The following is a 24,524-nucleotide window of genomic DNA, read 5'->3' as shown; positions in this document are numbered from 1 at the left end:
TGGTCACTGGGCTGAGACTCCAGGGTCTTGGGTCACTGTGTGCCAGGCCCTTCTCATGAGGTATATGGTCACACTTTTCACTCCAGGCTTTGTGAGGTGGGGCATATGATGGGAGAAGTAGGAATGAGAGGATAGAAAGGATTAAGAGAACTTTTCGGAAGAATCTGTAAGAATTGATATCTCTTTGTACGTGTACAATGGAGAAAATGGATAAATCAAGAATTATACCAAGATATCAAATCTCATGACCAGGAAAATGATCTTGTGATGGAGAAAGAACAAATATTGGGAGGGGTATAGATTTGAGGTCCTAGTAATACACTCAGGTAGAGAGATCCAAGAGACATTTAGAGTTACCAGCCTGGAGGTTATTATTTCCCAGGCTAAAGGGACTTGGAGGCAAAATTCACCCTGGCATTCATCATCATTTATATGTACATCCAATATGTTTATTTATTTGAGCAACCAAGCATGCCAGGCGTTTTTCTGGACCCCAGAAGAAGAAGGTTTCTTTATTCAGTGGGTCTCACATTCTGATGGGATCCACACTGTGGAGATAAACACAAATACCTAGAATATTTTAAAATACTGACGGCAAGACCCATGGGGCAGGGACCACTCTTGAAATAGCAGACTGTTTCAAACTCATTTCAGGTCATGGTACAGGATGAGGCACACTGAAAGAAAATTTGACAGAAGTTATAGTGAAGTGCTTCTCTATCCCCCAGCCGGTGGAATTGGCTTTTCTGTGTTTTTCTATTCGACCCCCAAATAAACACACACACACCCCTATCTTTACTCTCACTCCATCATCGTTACAAACATCTCTTCTCAGAGAATGAGGAAACTCAGGATGACAACAGCAAAGACAGAGTAGACTAACCACAAATCTCATTGTGAAATAGTGATTCAAGAGATGAGATTCAACTCATCTTCTTTGGCTCTCGTGGACCTTTCTCATGCAAAGAAGAATTCCAAAAAGTCCAGTGAACTATGAACTTCTCAGGGCAGAGGTTGTGTCTGATTCACCTCTGAATCCCAAATTCCTAACAGATTTACACAGACCCGAGCTGATGTGCTAAATGAATTCCATTTAACCAAATACTTTGTTAGTGTGTTGATTCATTTCACCCTCGACCTGAAAGCTCTTGGAGAGTAGGCTCTATGTCTGAAAATAGATAATAAAAATTAGAGATGGGGTACCTCTGGGCTAAAATGGACTTACAGGTTATTCCATCTCCTCCTTATTTTGGGACCCCAATGAGGATGAGGCCATCTCTGTTTTGTTCGCAGCTGTCCCTGTCCATAGCACTAGCACAATGAGTGGCACATCTTATGCTTTCAACAAGTGAATAAATTAATCTATCTAGTCCAAACTCTTCCCTGATCACTCACTGACAAGCTGAACTCAATCTCTCAGTCAACGTCACCCCCTACCCATACCCATCCCCAGCGATAATTGAGCTCTCAGTTCAAAAGACGCCCAGCGTGATGAACTTCTCCCAGGGCTCCTATTGTAGTTTAGGGATACGCTCCTTGAGAGTTGCGATCATAAGCGCCTATCTCTAGACTGCACATAAGGTCCAGATGCCAGTAATTTATTTTAACAAACATTATTAAGCATCTTCTATGTGCCAAATATACGACACATCTTTTAATTTCTTAATGTTCAAATCAATGAATAAAATCATCATTTGAAAAAAGAACAGTGATATTTAGGAAACATGAGTGATATTTCAAAGGTCATGTAAAGAGCTAAAACGTACCCCAGCTTCCTGGCTAGAGTTATAGAGGTCTGACCTCCATAGCCTGCCTACTTCTCACCAAGTTAAGTGTTCATTGTCTTGACACTCATCACTGTCCTTACAACTAAAGGAAATCAAGTCGACACGACCAGTTCTCAGGGTGCATCAGAGGGAGAAGCAGAGACTCAGGGTCCCCACTGAAGAGCAGACCCAGGAAGGCTGTGTGGATGGAGAGAATTAGTCCCAGTTAAAGGCTCCTGGGCAACCAGCCTGGGAATGGTAAGTACTGAAAGCAGACCTAAAAGACAACCTGGAGTGTAGGACGGAATCAGAATGGAATATTTCCCCAATGACAAAAAAATCAAAAATGAAACAACCTACAGCTTCGAACTGAGGTTTCCCAGAGGACATATAGAGTCTTTGTCCAGGCACTGGTCCCTTGGGAGTCCCAAGTCAACTCTCCAAGGCTCCAGCCTACGGGACACTGTGACTGGTAAAACCTCTCTAGACTCCAGCCCCAGATGAGGGTCCCAGGAAATCCCAAGGCCTCCTGGGAGGCAGGAACAAGGAGGCAGGGGAATGTCACGAATGACCTAGCACATGCCTGGTTGTGCAAGAGCCACCTCCTGCCCCTCCCAGAGCCAAGCCTGAGGCCTATAAAACATGACCTGGATCCAGCATGTCATCTGCTCTGACACCCCAGGGACGAGTCTGTGATCCTGCCTGTGACCGGGTGAGTGGAATATGGAATTCAGAGGGGACTCGGAGCAGGACAAGGAAGGAGGTGACAGCTGAGAGGTGAAGAGCAGAACAGAAGGATGGGGAGGAAGGAGGGAGGCTTAGGAAAGAGGGTGACATCTTTATTGTTTTTTGAGGAAGATCAGCCCTGAGCTAACTGCTGCCAATCCTCCTCTTTTCTCTGAGGAAAACTGGCCCTGAGCTAACATCCACGCCCATCTTCCTCTACTTTTTTATATGTGGGACGCCTACCACAGCATGGTGTGCCAAGCGGCGCCATGTCCGCACCCGGCATCCGAACCGGTGAACCCCGGGCCACTGAAGCAGAACGTGTGCACTTAACTGCTGTGCCACTGGACTGACCCCGGGGGTGACATCTTTGATTTCTGCCACACTGAGCAGGAATAAAATTCAGAAGAAGAGGAAAAGACCATATTGTGGCTTAAGAGGTCACTGGCACTTGGCCATTCTGGAAACTGACCTGGCCTAGCAGGCAAGTGTGTCAACCTCATCTAGATTAGGGGCTTATCTCTATGTTAAGACCATGGCACTTCAGAGACTTTTGAGCACTGCATGCAGGACCCTGAAGACTGAGAAATCCCTGCTTCCAAGGGGCATAAAATGTTTACATCTGGATTTAAGTCTATATACTTTTAACCAGAGGAACCATTATATTGTTTCCTTCTGGATACTTACTCGTCTGTTCTAGATATTATCTACCATGGATTGATGCTGAAGAAGGTAAAGCTCATCACCCTTGATTGAACCTGTCAAAACTAAGTCATTATTCTCTTCCAAACTGACTGAACTCCTGCTGAGATGTCCTGCCAGCAGAACCAGCAGCAGTGCCAGCCTCCTCCCAAGTGCCTCCCCAAGTGCCCCACCCCTAAATGTCCCCCCAAGTGCCCACCCCAGTGTCCAGCCCCGTGTCCCCCTCCAGTCTCCTCCTGCTGTGGCCCCAGCTCTGGGGGCTGCCGCAGCTCTGGGGGAGGGGGCTGCTGCCTGAGCCATCACAGGTCCCGTCTCTTCCACCGGCAGCGCAGGCACCAGAGCCCCGACTGCTGTGAGGGTGAGCCCTCGGGGGACCCTGGCCGCTGTGGCGGCTCTGGGGGCTGCTGCTGACCTGGGCCCTGAGGACCCCGGAAGAACAAGTGGAACAAAGCACCAAATTTTTTGCTTCCCCTCCTCCCACTCCCTCACTTCGATATCCTGACATCCTGGAGCTGACAGGTCTTATGCTAACTTAGGCATCTCTGCACGTGGAAATTTCTGCTTCCCCTGCATTACCTTTGCAAAAATAAAGTTTCTGTTTCCTACTCAGAAAGTGTCCTGGTCACTCCCTCAGGCCTCCCTCAGTCAGCCCCTCTCTGAGGGGCCTGGGACAAGGGCAGGGCATGGCTAAGGGGTGGGTAGCTGGGCATTTCCCAGGGCTTCATTTTATAAGATATGGGAAAACATCACCAGAAGTGTAATGAAACTGAGGAACATGTGCTAACCAGAGTCTGTCTGGAGGAGAGAACGTATGTTGATGACAGAAATGGGGAAGCAGGTGGAAGTGAGAATGTGCTATTTGATCACAACACCATGGTCGTAAACTGCCTTCTAAGAAGAGTAAATTCCCAGCTAACTACAGAACTTTATTTTTCTCAATTGTAATACATCTTTTTGCTTAAGCCTTCCCTAACATAGAACTCATTCTCTCGTCTGAATCCGTGTTGAACAAATAATTACATGATAACAGATTCAAGTGGGCCAAATTACACGTGAGTCCAGACGCCTGCATGAATCCAGCCTGGCGCGTCACCTGGTTGTTAAGAGCACAGACTCTGGACCAAAGCTCTTGGGTTTAAATCCCAGCCCTTCTGCTTACTAGCTTCTCTGAGCCTCAGTTTCACCATCTCTAAAATGGGGATAACAACAGTATCTTCCTTAAAGGGTTGTTGTGAGTTAAAAAGGTTAGTATATGTAACGTGTGAAGAACAGTGCTGTCTCCAAAGGAAGCCTGTACAAATGTTAGCTATTTTGGCTGTTGTTGCTGCTGCTGTTTTGTTGCTAAAAGTGAGTCTGGGTTGCCAAAGGGACTGGACCAGGAGTGTGGGTCAATGTCCATTTGGACTCTTTTGGCAAACAGGCCTCCCAGAGGAGGCAATAGCTGATGGCCACCACGCTCGTCTTCTCTGCTTGCTGGGGCCAAGAGCAGGTGAGAGGTGGGGATAAATTGTTGGAACACTTGCAAGCCCCAGGATCCAACCAGAGCCTCTCCTTTCATTTCTTTCTCCCCCAGCTTAATCCTCCAGGGCCCACAGGGCTCATGACTCAGCAGAATGTGGGAAAACATGGCTCAGGTACCAACAGGGAAACGAAGACAACTCTCCATAGTGCCAGGCTGAGAAGAATCTGTGTGGGGAAAATTCTAGACTCAAATTGAACAGACATCCCGATAACAGAGCGGCTCTGCATACGACACGGCCGTCTGCTCTCCTCTGCCCCCGTGGCCACCAACCACAGCGTAGGTTTATCTCCTGACCTAGAACAACAGCTGGCTTGGGGGCGCCCTGCCAGCAGGCTTACCCCAACAAATATATCCTGCATAGTACACAAGTAACCATTTAGGTTCCTTTTTCAATCAACTTTAAAATTGTAAAAATAATTTGTGCTCAAAATAAAACAGCTGTAAATTATAGGAAAACAGAGAATAGGTCAATCGTCCTCACATATCCCATGACCCAGACAGTGCCATTGCCATCCCCATTCATTGGCCCCAGAGAGCATCTTGCATTCGGCTGCCTCTCAGCACATGCTCATCCTCTCCCCATGTTTGGAATAGCCCCCTTCCTCCTTCCTCTCCACCCATCAGAGTTATTCTGAGAGCGCTTAACATGTTGGAACGTGAAAAAGCAGGGCATTGCGCTGCTAGAATTCATGTGTCCTATGGCACAAGGACAATTTTACTTGAAGAAAATAAGTACATGGATAAAGGTTTATACATCTCAAAAAAACATAATACACATTTTGCTTTCAGCAAATCTCTTTCAGAGTTTTCAATTAACAGTAGTTTAGGTTTCATTTGTTTTGTTGCACAACAGATCAAAGTATTGAAAAGGATTCCCCAGGGCAGACCCTAAGACAAGAATTTCTGTGCAAGAGATATTTTAAGGTAGGACTTCCAGAAGAAACTGTTAAGGGAGGGAGAGAGCAAGGCAGAGAACCGGGAGAAGCCACGCAAGGTGCAACCCCCAGCAAAGTGCCCTGGATAGTAGCTGCTGCGTCAGCTGCAGGGGAGCTCTGGAGTGAGAGTCTGTGCTCAGATGTTGTCTCAGCTGGAGGAGGTAGAGGTGGCCTTTCATAGTCCCACACCAGTCACTTGTTGGCTAAAGGCTGTCCTAGAGGAAGCTACTTCAGACTGTTTACCTGAAGCTAAAACTTACTTAGGCATCCTGTATTTTACCTGGCAAGCCTACATCGAGGCAATGAGAACAGGCAGTGCCAAGATTTGGAAATGGAAGGATGCCAAACAGGGCGAGGCTGGTATTTGGGACACATACCCCCTCCAGTCATTTGTGGGTTCTGAAAGAGAAATTGGTGACTAAGAAGCTGAGAGGCTGAATCCACAGGAGTCCAGAGCTCACCAAGAAGCAAGGGGCACAGGAAAACAGCAGGATTCAGTTGGAGCCCCAAGGAGTAACACTTGAAGGAAGGGCAAACCAGAGATACACTGACCTTCATGAGACTGAACCCTTGCATCAGCGACCTTGCTCTGTGTACATTTTAATTCCAATGTGTAGATTCTTTACCATTTTCTGTGTACACTATCACTTTGTCCATGAATAATGATGATGAGGGCCTTGAAGTTTCTGCCATCTTGATCAAACTTTAGACAGGTTTCTTTCTGACTGTAGGCCCCATCTCCCTTTTCTTAGAGCATTTACTTTAGAAAACTTGCAATTGCAAATTCTCTCTCCATTTCTTTAAGATGTAAGTCTTCTCTCAGCCTCTTGCCTGTTTCACAAGCCAGGAATGTCTTTCTTAAGGCCCTGAGAGTTACCCCTTTGAAAGGAAATCATCAAGGAAGATAGAGCCCCGATCACCCAGTCTCTGTGAGAAGATAGGAGCTTAACTTCAACAAGCACCAAAGAGCAAACACAGGGGGTCTAATCACGTTGGCCATCCTCCCCACTAAAGCCCTCCAGTACTTTTCCACTAACTGCTCCAGCGCCTAAAGATCCTCCCACCTTTTGCTCCAGCAGAGTTTAGTTCAGTCTCACTCCCCTATTGCGAGTCTTAAATAAAGTCTTCCTGGCCCATTTCATTCTTTCTAGTGCAATGTTCTTTACAATAATGGCAGTTTTTATCTATTTGTTATATTTTCTGTCCTGTTGCCCTGGGTTATGGCTATGATCTCCAATACGATGTAAAACTGAGTTCCTTATCTCAGAAAGATTTCAACATTTTTAGCCACCCTTTATTCGCTTGAGCAACTTCATTTCTGTTTTTAATTAGCAGAGTTTTTTTTAATTTATAATGAATGAATGTTGAATATTACTAAACCGGTTTTCTGTATCTATTGGTACAATCACATGATTTTCTCTTTATTTTGTAAATGTGATGAGTTGCATTAATTGACTTTCAAATATAAAACCAATCTCTCACTCCAAAAATAAACTTAATTTGGTCATTATGCACTGCTTTTTTAATGTATATTGCTACGTTAAAATGTACTAATATTCTTAGGATCTTAAAGATTTTTGCATGTATGTTTATGAAAACATTGGCCTGAAATTTTCGTTTCCTTGATATTCTTGCCAGATTTTGGTGTCATAGTTATACTGGCTTAATACAATGTGTTGAAAGTCTCCCATATGGAAAAGTATGTGTAAAAGTGATATCATTTCTTCCTTAAATGTTTGCTAAACTTCACCTAAGGAGGCATCTGCATCTGGAGATTTCTTTCTGGAAAGAATCTTAATATTATAGATTCCATTTCCTTAGCATGTATGTATGTGTGCATATATATATAAGGTTATTTACATTTTTTATTTATTATTGTATTTGTTTGGGGAAGTTATATGTTTTTCTAGAAATTTGCCAGTTTCATTTAAATTTTAAAATGTATGGAAATAAAAATTTTATGGTGTCTTCCTACTATCTTTGTCAGGTTTGTAAGATCCGTATAATGATGTCCTGTTTTCGTTTTTTATATTGGAAATTTTGCTTTTCCTCTTGATTCTCTTGAGCAGCCTTGCTAAAATTCTATTGATTTTATTAATCTTTTCAAAGAATCACCTATTGGTTTATCGATTTTTATATATCTTACATTTGTTCACTTTTTTATTTCTCTCATTTTCCTTCATTCTATCTTTAAGTTTAATTTTCTCTTCTTTTCTAATTTCTTGAGATAGGTATTTAAAGCACTGATTTCTTTCTTATCACTGTCTTTATTGATTGCTTTTTTATTTAGAATATTGTCTTTCTTCTCTTCTAATACCTACATTTATGTCTCTAAGTTATTCTCTAAGCAAAGATTTGGCTATTTTCCGCAAAGTTTTTTTTTATCGTATTTTGGTTATCACTTAATCCACAATCCCTAATTTACATTGTGCTTTGTTTTTGATTCATGAGTTATTTAGAAGTAACTGTGTAATTTCAAAACACTTGGGGATTTTCCACTTATCTTCCTTTTTGTTATTAATCCACTGTGGTTTTATACATATATATACATATCCTGAAAGATTTCAATGCTTCATAATGTTTAAGGCCCCTTTTATGATCCAAATATAGTCAGTTTTGGTAAATGCACAAATGCACTTGAAAAAAGAATATGAGTCCTGTCATTGTTGGTTGTTGTGTCTGTATATGCCCAAAATATTAAATTTGTTCATCATGTTTTTCCTATCTTCTATATCCTCACTGAAGTTTTTAATGATTTTTCCATCAATAACTGAAATATTACATGTCCATATCTACTAATATATTTGTGGTTTTACTTTTCCATTTGGTTCTGTAAATATTTATTATTGTTATATTCAGTCAACATCCATCTAGATTTATTGTTTTTTTATTCCTTCCTACAACTTTAAGCTAATACCTGGGGTTATTTTCCTTCTGCGTGAAGATCTCTTTTTCATATTTCCCTCTGCCTGGTCTTCTGCTAATAATTATCTCCATCTCTCTTTGTTATAAAAATGCCTTTGTTTTTCAATGGTATTTCCAGCATGTATAAGTGCTAAATTGATTGCACTAATGACCTCCATTCTTCACTCCTCTTTATACTCATGCCTGTTGCTACATGACTTTGCAGCTCCTTCTATCAAAGGATAGAATATGTTTCCAGAATCCTTGATTTTCTGTGTCATCTTGTGACTCGCTTTGGCCAATGGGATGTTAGCAAACATGATAAGCGGAAGCTTGGGAAAATAGTGTTGCACATTTCTGCCTTGCCATTTCCATGAGAACATGCCTTATCTAATATTTTAGATGATCAGAGAATCATGAAGCAAAGCCAGGATGTTCCAGTCATCCCAGCTTCGTCCAACCTAGATCTGCCAAGAGCTAACTCACAGATATGTGAGCAAGTCTAGCCAAGATCAGCAAAACTGCCCAGTCAATCCAGATGTGTAGCTCATGAGTACTTGTCCCATGCTACCGAGATTTATGGTTGTTTTTTACACAGCATTATTTGGCAATAGATAACCGATCAATAAATAATTGTAAGTTGGCAGTTACTTTGTTTAGGCACGTTGATGATGTCATTAATAGTTTCAACTGACTTCCATTATTTCTGTTGAGAAGTCAGCTATCAATCTGATTTCTTGCTCCTTTGAAGATCTTTTCCCTTTTCCCTCTTATTTAGAGGGACTTTTATTTAAGTCTTAAATTTTTATTTATTTTGGTTGTCTCCATTTTAATAGGATATGCCTAGGATTCATTTTCTTGGCATTTATTGCACTTGGGAGTCACAATCATTTTTGAACCTGTGGCTTGGCAAAATTCTGGGGCATTATCTCTTCATATACTGCTTCTTTCTGTTCTCTTCTTCTGGGACTCCAAGTAGAATTACCCATGTGTTAGACCTTTCACCATAGTCTGTATATCTCTTATGTACTTTTCTGTATTTTCCAACCCTTTGTCTTTTCATGCTTCATTATTTTCTTCTATCCAGTATAACGATTGTCTAATTATCTATTCTGCTGTGTCCAGTCTATTTTACCTCTCCACTAAGTTCTTAATTTCAGCTATTTATTTTTCAGTTTTAATCTTCCATTTTGTTACTTTTTATAATTTCTACATCTCTGGCAGAAGCTCCCCACCTTGCTTTTTCATTTCCTGAGCATACTAATCATGGATATTTTCAAGTCTATGTCCAATGACTACATTAGCTAGACTTCCTGTGGTCTGTTTGTGTTGTCTGTTTTTCTCTTGGTTTTTCAGTCCAGTGATTTTTCTTATATATTTGGTTGTTCGGGGAATAACTGTAGAGCTTTGTGGGAAAAAATAATGGAGGCAATTTGAGTCTCTGAATATTGACTTTTTTTATTTCTAGCAGGCATCTAGGCTAGAAGAACAGTCAATCCCAGATAATATTAATCTGATCAGGGACTGAGATCATTCAATGCTTACCTCCAGTCTCCTTGCAGGCTGGTCTATTTCTGGTTCTCTTTACTCCTAGTTTATAACATTTCTGGTGCTGACCAAAGCCTGGAGTTTTTACCAAAGTCCTTGATCCTTGACAGCCCTGAGCTCCAATTTTTGCCCTTCACTCACCCAACTCCACTGAATTTTTTGAGAGATATGCTCCACTTCTCAACTTCCTAGCTATGGATTTCAATATAGCAAAAACATCAAGGGAAAATCTACACTAAATGCCTAGGCTAATTTCTCAGTTTCTCTTCTCTCTTAGAATTCGATCTTCAAATCTTCACTTGACTGATAGATTTGTGACACACTCAGACAGACATTTTATTACATATTATCTAGTTTTTGCAGTTACTCTCAGTGTAAATTTCAATCCAAAGTAAATCCCTGCTTCTATGCCTAAAGTCATTTAAATTGCCTGTAAATTTTCTTTTAATTTCTTTAGAAGGGTATATTACAAGTCTCAGGATTTAAATGTGTGTGTTAATTTGGAAACTAGTGTCAGCCAGCACTAGATTCACCAGTCATTTTCAAAGTTAAAGAATAATTTGATACAACTCCCAGTGATTAATTTCAAGAAATTATTCAATTCTATTTAATGTTTTGTTTATACAGTGACCACAGTGTACTGAAAATTAGAAGAGCACCCCACAAAATTCTTAGACTTAATGAGCCCCAGGATTCTCATAGAATCTCATTGAGGGAGAGCCCCTAACCAAAAGGCTAACAGAAGATTTCCTGCTAACTCTGACTGGGGGCAAGCCAGATTTAATTCAACTTAGAAAAAACCTAAAGATATGACATTTCTCACTCCCAAATGTTTTAGAGCGTATACACAGATGAATTTCAGATATTTTATTTTATCTTCAATTGGTTTGTGTGAATAAATTTATAAGTAAATTTATAAATGAAAGTTTTGCCAAATAGCTTACATTGGCCCCAAATTGCAATGATTTCAGAAGTAGCTAATTTTTTATGCATTCCATATTATTTTCATAGCTTTTCTCCAAATGGAAATTCTTTCTATAATAAATGACTTTTTTCCCATAACTCTATGCCTGTTGCTAGAAAAAAATTGCACTAGGGAGGGAGGTAACACTGCTTTACTGGACATCTCTGGGCTTAAATAACCCTGATAGAGAGCAAACTAGTCCAAAATGCATAAGTTCAGGTCCATCTGTCCATATTGAGTATGGAAGCCCAGGGGCCCACTGACATTTCTTGGAGAGCTCAGCAAAGATGAGGACTTAGTTTGGGAGGACCCTTCATTGATATCTGAGAGCCCTGAATAATCACCCATGGACATCAAGCAACAATTCTTCAGAGGTTCTGGTCCAAAGGCATATTTTGGGATCCATTTCATTGCCTTGTTTATTTTACCCTTAAGTGCTTGTATTCCACAATACCAGTTTAATCCCCACTTTATTGGCAAGCAAATTGAGGCACAGAGAAGTTAAGTAATTTACAAAAAGTAAATTTACAGAAGCCCATAGAGGCTCCCTCCGTGTTTACCCCAGATCCTGCACAGCTCTTTATCACACCTTTCACCTCGACGCTTTTTCTCCCACAAATGCCCTTATCTTCAGTCTGCTCAACCCTTACCCACATCAGCGGCAGAGTTTGATTCCATCCCATAGATATCCTATATGGTTTAGAGAATATTCAGAGATTGTTCAGCTGAATTCAGACAACTTTTTCTCTAACATTTATTTTCTTATTAAATATAATCCCTAAGATCCCTTTCCTAAGGAATGAATAAAGAGTAGGATATTATTGTGTTCATGTGAGGGAATCCTGAAATAGGAGCAGAACATTTTCAGGCATCCCTCCCCCCTTTCTGAAGGAAAATGATAATATTGCCTCTACTCCTCTCCCAGAGTCCTAAATTAGTCTTCAGCCTCCTTAGTTCTCTCTGACTCTCTGCTGCTGGGACCCCATGAATATCCCAATGACGAGATTCTTCAGCCTACTCCAGATGCTGCTTCCTGCTTCCACACCCTTGCCCAGAACAGGATCTCTTCTGTTAGATCCCTTGATTCTATTCTGGGCTCAATGCCTCCCCAGCTTTATCTAAGCACAGAGCAAGGAGGAAGCTCTTCCAAGGCCAGGGGAGCATGTTCACCCCGACACCAAAATACCTGCTGAGACTCAAGTCCCATCTGGAGAGGATGGAAATTCAGGAGGCAGAAGCAGAGCAGACTATGTGAGTAGGGCAGGACTACTCAGCTGTCAGAAGCCCAGACATGGGGCAAAAGCATGAGGGATGTGCCATGGGAATTCCTGCCTCTAGCTAAAACCCTTTTTTTTCTGTGACTCTCGCTTTATGATCTCCAATTTCTCATTGAATTTGTTGGCAGACACGGTCTCTGTTCTCTCAGAGCTTTGAGTTTAACTCAGTAAAGGTTAATTAAATACACTGATGTGATCAATCCTCAGTCCATCATTGCTTAGGAAGTCAAAGATGATAACACATGATCCCCACTCCAGGTTGTTCATAGTTCAGTGGATTTTTGAAAGCCATCTTACGATACATACACACACGCGCGCACACACATCATGTGCGTGGGTTTGAGGATTGAACAGTTCTGAGTCATTCTTTCCAATGAGATTTTGGGGACAGGATAATCCAGAAATAGCCTTGGTTATGTCATCCATGGTTTCCTCATTCTGTTTGACAGAGTCATTTGTAAAGGAATAGCAAGGGAGTTGTGTATGTGTCTGCATATGTGGGGAATGTGTATGCATATGTGTGCTCAGAGAGGGACATGAGAAGTCTCTAGTGCATGCAGCCCTTAACCTCCAGGGAAATTCACAGTTGTACCATAAACTTGGAACTACTAGAAACATTGTTCTATTGATAAAGCGGCCATTTCCTCCATGAATTTAGAATCAGTGGTTTAGAGTTTTAGGTATTTTTTTTACCCACCCTCCACTTTCAGCTGACTGAAGACCCCATGACTATAGAAACATTGTGGTTGCTATACACTGGTTCTGTTATACAAGAGATCAAGTAGGTTCTTGGTGAGTAAGGCAATATAAGGAAGAAAGGAAAGAAGGAAGGGAAAAAGGAAGAAGATGGAGGAAGGGAAGGGAGGAGGGAGGAGAGAAGGAAGAAAATAATCAGAGTGCATTTCAGAAGTTTCTTTCTAGGTCTCTCTTGACTAGAATGTCACCAGGCTCCAGGTTCACCTCTCTAAACATCCTAGGGATCTATCTACCTCAGAGTGCTGCTGTGATCTCAAGCTCAAAATTCTCTAAAAAGAGCCCTCCACCTTGCTTCCTGATCTTGTTCATGATCATTCTATTCCTTTAGCCATCAAGCTGGACATCAACAGCATCATTCTTGGTTCATCTATGTTCTCCATCTTGCATAGGCAATGACTCACTATGTCTTGTATATACCTCCTACACAGTCTCTTTTAATCCATGCCATTCTCTCAGCCCATGACACCAACAGATCTCCCTTTCCCCTGCCATCTTTCAAATAAGTTAAAGGAGAGGGTGTATCCAGATGTTTCCTAAAAAAGGACAGATCCTCTGAGACCTGGAGCCCCAAAATCTCTAACTCAATTATTGGTTCCTTTGGAATCCCCAGGCTTCAGTGGGGACCCAGCCTGAGAAAAAGGTGTGCTTTGATGAATCTTCGTCTCATCTGCAAACATCAGAAAGGTCACTTGGGAGCTCCTGTGGTGCCATGCTGGAAGAGATGAGCAAGGAGGCAGGAGAATGCCAGGAAAGGCCCTCACCCACCCTTCTTGTGGAAGAGGCTGCAACTTCTCCTCCAAGAGTCATACCGTATCTCAGAGCCTGAGCCTGAGCCTGGGATCTCCCAGGAAAGGTGTCTTCATCACAAGCTCTTCGTGTAATCTAACTCCACAGGAAAAATGTCTTTTCTGAAATCAGGGAAGCTTCTCTATATCAGGACTCACAAGTCTTAGAAGAAGAAATGGGAATGAAGGCACAAAGAAAAATGGAAGACAATGGAGAATAGACAGAAGTCCAGAGAAGGGCAGAGAAGGAGCCAGCCCTGGAATTATAGCCTTGAAGGTCAAGGTAAAGTGATTCAGGCCAGCCTCTCTTCAGCCTCCAGTGGCTGAGTTTCTACAAGTAGCTGGGAGTCTGGCCAAGGCCATGTAGATCTATGGAGGTATATTTCTTCTGATACTTGTTTACTCTACCCATATATTACCCACATAATGTGATTTAATTTCATAAGAAAAAAAGTTTGGTTATTATTTGGTGCATCTCAGTAGATGTTGAATAGGCACTGCTGATGAAACCATCGGCTGTACCAATCGCCTGCCAAGTGCACCCCCTCAGCAGCTCCCCAAGAGCCCTTCATACACCCATTCTTGTGTCCATCTCTGTGTCTAGTCTCTTGCTGCCATGGCTCCAGCTCTGGGGATGGCTGCTGCCTGAGTAGACTTGGTGCCTGCAATCCTACCATTGCCACCAGAGCTCCCACTTCCAGGGAAGTGCAGCAGTCAGTGGCTGGGGTCTCCAGCTGTTGCCACAGGTCCCAGGACTATTGCTGATCTGGGGCCTAAGGTCTCAGAGGAACAGTATTAGATGAACCAAAAGTCCAAGATGCAGGTAGTTTCCTTTCCAATCCGTTCTCTTCAACCTTTGGGGGATGAGTTGATTACATCATATCTGGAGAAGGCATAGGGTTCTCCTCAGAAGACTCACTTGCTATTGACACCAGGTACTTGGGAGTCACTGTAAATATTCCATAAGATTACCTTTTGACCTCATTATGAAAAGAAATTAATCTTGTCAATTTGCTCTTTTGTCATTTAATCTGAGGGGTAACTCAAGGGTCACAAGGATTTGTGAGCTTGTTTAACAGAAGAGAGAGATTGCCTTCAGGGAAGTTACAGCCATCAGATAACCAGCCCCCAGCTGCCTTTGATGCCCAGGAGTCAGATTTCCTAAGGGCTTATCTGGGGTGAAAGAAACAGAGATTACCTCTTTGTTTCTCAAAAACTCCTCCTGCTAAACCCTTTAGCTCTTTAAAACCCCCTACTTTCTTCCCTTGTGGCAGATTTGAGAGAAGCTATCCTCCTACCTTCTCATACTGGCCAATTTGAATAAACTTTTCTCCATCTCCAAGCACCAATGTCTCCCTGATTGGCTTACTGCACATCTGGCAAACAGTATGATTAAGAGGTTAAGAGGTTCCCTGAGATTAAGAGGTTAGGTATTAATTTTCGTAAACCAGCCAGGAGGCTTGTGCCCATGGATGGACTGCCCCAGTGAGAGTTCAAGCCATTGATGGTCACCAGCAGCACCCAGGCATCTTTCCCCTGGGGACATCTGGACTGCCCTTAGCAGATTCCTCTTGCAGTGGAAAAATGTTTTAGACCCCAGTATACTTTCAGTTTTGTATTTGCTAAGAGTTGGATTTTGTCCTTGTGCGGATGTGTTTGTCTTGTATGTGAGTAGCTTTGGTTCTGCTTTTGCCAGGTAAGTCACCACAAAATGCAAGGTCGTCAATTCTCTGTCTCTCCATTTGCATTTTGTGTGATTGGAAAGGAGACACTCATTTGGGAAATATCTAGGGGATTGTTGAACTTGGCCTTTTGTTTTTGTCCTGCAGGAGTCTGATTTTGTCTTTGCGTGGGTGCATTTATCTTGTATGTGAATCAGCTATGGGGAATATTAATTTGATCCCCAACTGTAGCCCCCTGAGCTACATTCTCCAAAATTTACTGACTTTTAGCTACAAGCTCATGAAAAAGGAAAAAGATGATTTTTTTTTATAACAGCACATGGCCACAGTATTCTTTAGACTCCAGAGAAAATTGGACAGATGATGAATCCTTAAATTGGAAAACTTTGAAAGTGGAAAAATTTTTAGAGAGCTTTCATCATAATTGTTTTTTGTTGGTACCTATGAAAAGACCAAATTAAAAAGGAAATACAAAAAATAATGACTGGCCTTAAGACCTTGACTCAGACTACAATTAAATTGAAAAAAATGTATAAGTATTGATAAGATTATAAAGGTTGGAATGTTTGAGCTAATTTTATATAAAGAGATTATATCAACTTTGCCTGAATGTGTTTTCAAAATGGGCATTGTGTGTGACTGGGAATGCTTCCCATACCCGATATTATAAGACCAGAACTTGTTGATGAAGTCCTAATGAAAGCTATGATTAGAGGTATGAGTTGATGGAATTAAGTGATTACATCTCATTTGCAACATTGTATTATAAATTGTGTGGACAGATATCGTATCTCACTGGGGGAAACATTCCCCCCCACTATTGATATTCTAAAACAGCATATAAATCATAATTTTAGCTCTGCTTTTGCAAATATGTTTCATCTTCAGAGAGATTCATGGAAAAGACTCTGACACTTACTCTGGAGTACAGGTTCCTGATGAACATCATAAAACTGAACTGGGTAGGAAATAACAGAACTCTAATGGAAAAATATGAATCATGAAACAGCTAACAAAAGATCAAGAGTTGATTACATGGAACTAAATGAACTGATGAGGATGACTATAATTTTTGTGACTTTCTGTTTGAAATTGCTTATTTTTTAATGTTTTGTCTTTTCAAATTTAAGAAAACCTTTTTCTCTTTTCTCTTAAGTAACTATGGCTTATAGCAATTTGGTAAAGTATACTTTTGTAAGTAGAATTTAAACATTTATCTTTTTCTCCCTGCATGATCCTTCCAGAATTTAGAAACTTTTAGTGAATGAATCATGGCAACATAGTTATTTGCATAAGTTCAATAAGAATCTGTTCTCCTTATAACAGAACACAATTGGAAACAATGGTTACATTACTAAAGCTTTGACTGAAATATTACATTTGAAAGAAACATGCAGACTCAGATATGACCAGACAGCTAAGGGACAAAGATTGAATTTATGAAATAAAGCAACTTGGAAATATTGCCCTGGTACCTTGCTTACAGGATTCCCAGTAACCTTACCAGTTGAGTAAAGAAGATCACTTTCCTGGCAGGTGCAAAGAACCACAGGATATTTGGAGAAAACTCAAGAGAAGAGAGGAATTCTCTCAAATCTATAAGTATTGCAGACAGAGTCTGATGACAAGTCTTTGGCTTGTCCTGGCCTCAAGAGCCTTTAAAGTTCAATCTGGGATTCCTTATAAGAATTTTCAGCAAAGCAGATCTAAAAGAGCCTGTATGATCAATGACTATTCTTGCTATACATATGTAAACAATTTGGGTCAAGCCAACCAATTAATCTTAATTTGTCTATCTTTGGTAAAAATGAGGAAAATTATGTTCAAGTAGAAACTGTTGTAACCAAGCAAGGACTCATTCTGCTCACCACAACCTTGAAGTCAATCAATTGCAAGATGAGTCAGTGGTTGAGAAAGGGCTTTATTCGATCAGGCAGGAAAATCAAACGATGGTAAAGTCATGTCCCAAAGACTATCTTAAACAAGCATAAAGTTTAAGTAGTTTTATAGGGCTAGTGAGATATGAAGGAGGGGCTCACGAATGTTGCCCACCTGGCATTGGCAACTGGAGGCATCACACCAAGTCTTTCAGTTGTCATTGATTATGGATGTCAGTATAGAAGTTCTTCTTTGAGGAGGCTGTCATATTCCTAAGAAACTCAAAAGAACAAAGTTATTCTCTATCACTACAGGTAGGTATATGTGTCAGCCAGGACTATAAAATCTACAGGGCATGCACATTTCCCAGAGGATAGCTATTTATCACCCAGGCTACATGCAAGTTAAAATGTGTACAGCTGGGTGAGCTGGGTAGAGCTTATTCTAAGCTACAATATGACTTCCTCATGTGAACTTTGCTTTAGGCCTGTATCACTATAATACGCACTTGTGAATATTAGATTCTAGTCATATAAATTGTCTTTGAAGTTTTTGTTTTCTATCTTTAAACTGGCTATTATACTTCCTTGTTGACTTTGACCCCCAACCCTGGAATGACAATTGGGTTATTAGAATTTCTCAGATGTTTGCAAAGGCAAGTAATCTTTCCAAAGGTTTGATATGTCATCACAAACCCTATTCAGTACATGACCATGAGGACTCCTTGGTAATTCTGGTTTATAATGTCCAGACTAGTTTTCAGAACTGTTCTCTTATATTCCCCAAAGGATTAGATCTATTCTTCAGGGGCTAATAAAATTTGGGTTGCCTAGTCTTCTTATCCTCTGGCCAGACATTTGATGGTAAAATGTCCTTTTAAATGTTATACTAAAACTGTTGAATGAAATGCAAAAATTCTAATAACGCAAGATGCAAAATATAACCTGGTACCTGAGAGTATTTCCAACCTCAGGTTGAAAATTTTCATTCCTTGTTTTCCCCATCTTTGCCTCCCTTTCAGCAGGAAGTAGCGAGAATGATTGATGCTCCACTTCCTACAAGAATGAGGAAGGGAAAAAAAGCGAGTGGGGATTGAAGCCAGGTATGTCAGGGTTACTGTAAATATTCAGTAAGATTATCTTTTGACTTTGTTATTAAAATAAGTTAACCTTGCCAATGTCTTGTTTAATCTGAGGGGTGACTTAGAGGTCACAAGGATTTGTGAGTTTATTTTACAGAAGAAAGAGAATGCTTCCAAGGAAGTTATGATCGCCAGATGTCAGATTGCCCAAGAGCTTATCTGGGGTGAAAGAAACACAGATTACCCCTTTGTTTCTCCAAAACTCCTCCTGCTAAACCCCTTAGCTCTATAAAAACCCCTGCTTTCTTCCCTTGTTAAGGCAGATTTAAGAGAACCTATCATCCTGTGTTCTCTTTTTGGCCAATTTGAATAAATTTTCTCCATCTCCAAGGACCAATGTCTCAGTGGTTGGCTTACTTCACATCAGGCACACAAACTTGAAATTAAGAGGTTCAGTATCACTATGATCTTCCAAACCATGTCCTTTTCTCCATACCTTAGAACAGTTCAATCCCTGCTTCCTAGACCTGTTCTGAACCTACATCTGAATATGTGAAAGTACAAGGCTTCTTTTTCTGAGTACTCCTTGTCTCTTATGTACTTACATCCCCACCCACCTTGCTCAGGGATGCTTTCTACACTTTCACTCTGCCAAATACAGCAATGCTGTGCACTAAGTATGGAAGCCTGGTTCAACACAAGAAAAACTTAAAAATCTGACTCTCCTTCATTCACAGGTAACCTATAGGAATTGAGAGGGTAGGGGGAAGGCGTGTATTTGTCAGCACAAAAATTTCATGGGTAGATATATGTGAAGCATTTCCCAGCCTTTTTGATAAACATACTCACACTGATTTCACAGCACTAATTCTTGGAAGACATAGCCCTAGTTAAGCAATGTAGCATTCATCTTTCAATGTGGATATGGAGGAGGACCCAAGAAATGCACTTAGCACAAAGATGAATAGTCTGAACTCAGTTCTGCACAAACACAAAACATTTTTACTTTTTCCCAAATGCTGCCTTGTCCTATGCTCAGATAAATCATCCTTTATAATCACTGGAAGATATCTCAGTCTCATTCCATGCCTTTCTATTCACTTCTAAGTATATTTTAAAAAAAAAATAAAAGAAAAGAATCCAGCTCAGTTCAACTTAATTCAATTTAAATTTTAATCTCAAATCCTCCCCTCCCCCAGTGCAAGTTAGACTTAGTTGATGGGACTTCCTTCTCCTTCACCTTCTGGGTAGGCTTTTATCTTCCCATGTAAACTTGAGGCCAGACAAAGGGCAGGGGGATAGGGAGAGAATGAAATATTTCTTGTTAACTGGTCTTGCAGTACAATTCCCCTCTCCATTTTTAACTCTTGAAGGAAATGAAGGAGATATGTGACCTGCAAGGACCTCCCGACAGTCTGGTGGCAAGATCAGCCAACATCACCATCCTTTTGCCCATAGACAACCCTCCTGAGCAGAACACTGGCACAACAGCTCAAGCCTGGCTTCCTTTCCCAGTGCCCAATTGCCCTATCAAACAGCAAGCATATAAACTGGCTTCATGCTGCCAGTTTTCTAAACTGCCCATTCTTTTCCTCCCATCACAATAGATGCCGAGAACAGACGCAATGCCATAACCTAAGCAAGGATTGAAATACTCATCCTTCTTTGTTGCAGACACATCTGACATCTATGAGTGGCCCCCTAGAGCCTCTTCACTTGGCTGTGTGGGAGGAGTGTCCTGCTCCCTACTACATTGTGGAGGAGAAGAAAAATGCCATAGACCTTTTCCTCAAGATGGTGATGCACTACATGACAGTTTTCCCTATTCCTAGTCTCCCCTTTATATAGGCTGGAATGCAGGTGGAGGACAGGAGCAGTGATGGTGGCAGGGCCAGTTCTGCCACTACATGATGAGGCCCATTTATATCCATTGTCTTTAGAAAGAGAGGCACTTTGTCTTCTATTGTTTTCAACCTTTGAGGTCTAGCCAAAATCCTTACAAAAGAGTATATGTACCTTCAAAACTCTACTAGAGCTTGATTCAGAATTTTCAGTAGAAATGAGTCAGTGCTTTATATACAAAATGGAGTAATTAGGACCCAGAGAAGAACTCAGGGAAAAGCATCCTTAACTTGGAAGCCAAGGCAGCATTTCCGGGCTCCCTAATTCCACCTTCCCTGTAAATGATTTAATTGCTTTTCACAGGATGTAGATGGTCTTAGTGATGGAGAAGACTTGGCCAGGAAGGGACTGATTGATTAAGGAAAAAGTGTTCCACATGTGTTTGTATGTACAGTCCTCGGATGGTTGATTAGTTTGCCACTGATACACCTTGGTCAAATGCACTTCCTGGAATTAAATCTGCAAACGTCACTTTTTGCCTCTAATTTAATATTCCATTTAATAAAGACAACTTAGTGGTTGGAAGGAGTATTTTAAAAATCTGCTATGTTGCACTGCATTTTGCTATTATACCAGTCAGCATAACCAGATGATGGACTTTTGCAAAGTCCATCATTAAAATCAATTAGTTAAAGCAGGTTCAGTCTTCACTATGTTTCCACAGGACCCCAGAGTGTCAGGACCACTCAGGATGAATGCTCATGTGTTTTCCATCCCTAGTTGCCCTCATGCTTTGGGAGAAGTTACTGGTTGATGAGTCTTTTTCCTGTCAGCACAGGACTTCTGCCTGTCGGTCAATCTTTGACTCTGACGATCAAAAGGATGGGCTCTAAAGTGGGAATTATGATTCATCTTCTCCAGAATGAAGAGATGGGAAGAAATTGGCACAAAAACATCAACATAGGGAATCAAGGATGGGATTTAAGGAAGTGACCCAGAAATCCATTTGCTTTTCATAATAACAATTCCATGAAATGTCTCTGAGATGTTTTAGTCCTTTGGATCTTGACCAATCTGTGCGACTTATATCATGCCCTGATTCTTCCTTGCAAAGATCCAAGACTGCCTAAGTTTGGACTGAAAATTGCCTGTGCTTGTTCCTGAAAACTGTGAGTGATGAAAAAAGAAAGTATCTACCCCTGGAGCTCTCTGAGCTCCACACTAGGTCAGCCTCCTTCCCCACAGAAGAGCTGAATTTTCCTCCAGGATGGCTCATCACTGTTGTGTTTGATGCTTGCCCAATTTGCTAGTTTCTAAGCTCTCTGAGGACAGAGACTGTGTCTCTCTCCTTCACTGCTGGATCCTTGATGCTGAGGATGGTGTCTGGCCTATAGCTGATGCCCAAGAAGTGGTTCTTCAATAAAGAAATATGGGATTAAATGAGTGAGAAAGAATTCCAGAACAGAGAGCAGGTGATGACTCAGGCCAAACCTCAGGCTGTGAGAGGTAAGACAGGGACACAGATAAGGACCGAGCCAACAGAAGGCCCAAGGTCCTTGCAAGCACACTTTTCCCTCGGGCTGACCCCTGTCTGCCATTTTCTCATGCCCAGCTCTCCTGACAAAGTCGGAGTGCAGCATGAATAGAGCTATGTTTGCTTCCTCTCTCTTCTGTCCTCAGCCACGCCACCTAGTCTGGCATTTCACAGTGCCCACTTTCATCCTTTGTAATTGTCTCTTTTTATTATAGTATTTCCATGTGAGGGTAGAGGGGATGGGCAGCGTACTTGATAATATAAGGGCAATGTCGCTTCCAGCCTAGCTCTGAGGCTAAATCAGAACATGGTGTCCTGAGGACCCCATTCCTGAAAACATGATGCCTGTCCCAGCCTTTCACTACCTCTCCATCTGGAATTCCCATTCCTCCATTCACAATTCTACAGAATTCTTGAAAGACCTCATGGTATCACAATTGTTTAAAGTGGGGTGATAGGCAGAGGGGAAGAAGAAGGAACTAACATCCCCTTACAATGTATTTTGTGCCAAAGAACAAGTATCTGATCCTAAAGCCTTTCATAAACTCTGATCAAAACAATGTTTTGTTTAAAATTACAGCATAATTTAAATTTATGATTATTAGAAAATACCATCTTAATTGTGATTCTTTTCTTTGGAAACACATAGTATAAATAAAGCTTTTTTTAAATTCATGACAGTGGGGTTTTTTGGAGGCTCTAATTTATTTTATTATATTGTTACAGAGTATTTCAATGATGAATTTATCAGTAATATCATAATTAAAACCAAATGCAAAATAATATTTAGCTTACACGAACTCACCATGTACAAACCTCAAGCATTATCATAGCTATTTGGCAACTGAAATGCATACAACTCCATCAACCTCATTGTTATCATCAAATTTAAGAAAATCTTCATTGATTACAATATAATATAGTAGAATTAGATTCAGCCTCACACATCCCAGACATCCACAAATAGATGTCTTTTGTTTTCTATTAATTGTGACTTCTATCAGTTCCTCAGATGGAGCTCACATTTTGAGATCATCTGCTTTTTCACCAAGACCTACCCCAGTTCTACTTTCCTTCACCCCACACCCCGTGCTGCATTTCAGATGCTATGAGGTTCTCTTAAGGGCTGTGCCTCTCAAGGCGTGGTCCCAGCTCCATTTTTCCACTCCTTACCCACTCATTTCCAAGTGAGCTCAGTTTAGTCAACACCCCTAAGACAGGAGCTGATCACTCATCCCCGTGAGGGACTCTACAGGGTAGCGGGGGATTGACACCCAAAGGCGGTAGCCCCGGACCTGATGCCTTTACACACGCTTGTGCTGCAACGCTTAGCACATGGGATCTACTTAACTTTTCAGTTGTCCAAATGTCTTCCTGACAGTCTCTGAGCTAGTCTAGAGCACTTCTGTTGGCCTCCACATTACCAATGCCCACAAAGGTACTTCCTGATTGCAGGGCATGAGAGCTAAATCAATAAATAAAAGCGAAATGTCAGCCAGTGGGCCAGAGCTGTGGGTAATTGGACCATCATCAAGATTTCCTGCTTTTTTTCTGCCGTTCCTCAAAATATGTGCCTAGGAAAATGCTGAAAGCCTGATCCTGGGAGTATGTGGTATTGTCACCTTGGGTTGAGAACAAAGACACATTCTTGGGCTGTGCATCATAAAACTCAGCATAAGGGCTCAGGTGCTGGGTTCCTTGGCCCACAATCGCCTCAGAAAGAGCCTTCTCCTCCTTCCACAGAATCATGTGAGTGTCCAGTGGTGGGGAGAGCCTGACCTGGAAGGACTGAGCGGATGTGTCTGTACTTCAGCAAGGAGAGAGCAGTAGGAAGACAGGATGGGGCGTGGTGGGCAGCCGGGCAGGAGAAGGATGGGGTTGTGAGGAGGAAGAATACACGAGCCACGTCAGGGATCCTGTGATGCAGTTTACCTCAGGCTCTCTCTTCCTTATCTTCCCAGCCATGCCCTCATTTCCTCCTCACACCCTCGCTGATTGTCATCCTCCTCACAGGTGTCCAGAGAAGCCCTGGATGGTTATGGGACAGTGTGTGTTTTGTGCACTGAATACCTGCAGGTGGCACTGTTCGCCTTGTGTCTGTGCGACAGACCAGCTGTGGGGTTATGTGCAGTGGCCCTGGAGGCTCGTCTAGAAGTCTGCCAGCTTTCATTCCCATTGGGAAAGAGGAAGGAAGGACAGCTTACTGGGCCAATTTAACTCAAAATCAATGAATGAGGAAACCATTGAATGAGGAGACCAATGACTGAGGAAACTTTGACCTGAAGCCTCTAAGTTGACACATAGTTTGTTTTGTATTTATTTTGCCCAGGCTCACTCACCTCCCACCAAGATGTCCTGCCAGCGGAACCAGCAACAGTGCCAGCCCCTCCCAAGTGCCCCACAAAGATCCCCACACAGTGTTTGCCTCCAGCCTCCTCTGGCTGTCCTCCAAGCTCCGGGGGCTGCTATGGCCCCAGCTCTGAGGACGGCTGCTGCCTGAGCCCCCACAGGCACTGCAGGTCCCCCCAACACCAGCACCAGAGCTCTGGCTCCTGTGACAGTGGCAGTGGTCAGCAGTCTGGGGGCTCCCACTGTGGCCAGAGCCCTGAGGGCTGCTGCTGA

The 24,524-nt window shown here is 41.9% G+C and overlaps 1 protein-coding gene and 1 pseudogene across 2 annotated transcripts; both read left to right on the top strand.

Annotated features, from left to right (window-relative positions):
- Positions 1 to 2,426: 2,426 nt before the first annotated feature.
- Positions 2,427 to 3,800, top strand: LOC123280668 (late cornified envelope protein 2A-like). 2 transcript variants are annotated; one of them, XM_070497623.1, is made up of 2 exons: positions 2,427 to 2,478; positions 2,741 to 3,800. In XM_070497623.1, exon 2 carries the CDS (start codon positions 3,303 to 3,305, stop codon positions 3,603 to 3,605), a length of 303 nt encoding a protein of 100 aa, XP_070353724.1. In that variant the 5' UTR covers positions 2,427 to 2,478; positions 2,741 to 3,302; the 3' UTR covers positions 3,606 to 3,800. The 2 variants fall into 2 exon arrangements, with proteins under 2 accessions (XP_070353724.1, XP_044614113.1); XM_044758178.2 differs by having other exon boundaries at positions 2,438 to 2,478; positions 3,193 to 3,800.
- A 20,452-nt stretch (positions 3,801 to 24,252) lies between these two features.
- LOC106848345 (late cornified envelope protein 3A-like) lies at positions 24,253 to 24,524 on the top strand (annotated as a pseudogene).

Source organism: Equus asinus, chromosome 25, assembly GCF_041296235.1.
Source record: "Equus asinus isolate D_3611 breed Donkey chromosome 25, EquAss-T2T_v2, whole genome shotgun sequence".
Classification (NCBI taxonomy): domain Eukaryota; kingdom Metazoa; phylum Chordata; class Mammalia; order Perissodactyla; family Equidae; genus Equus; species Equus asinus.
This window is presented reverse-complemented; position numbering and strand designations above follow the sequence as displayed.

What these genes read in the sequence shown, in the direction of transcription:
- LOC123280668 (XM_070497623.1), top strand. Translation starts at nt 3,303, where the DNA reads ATGTCCTGCCAGCAGAACCAGCAGCAGTGCCAGCCTCCTCCCAAGTGC.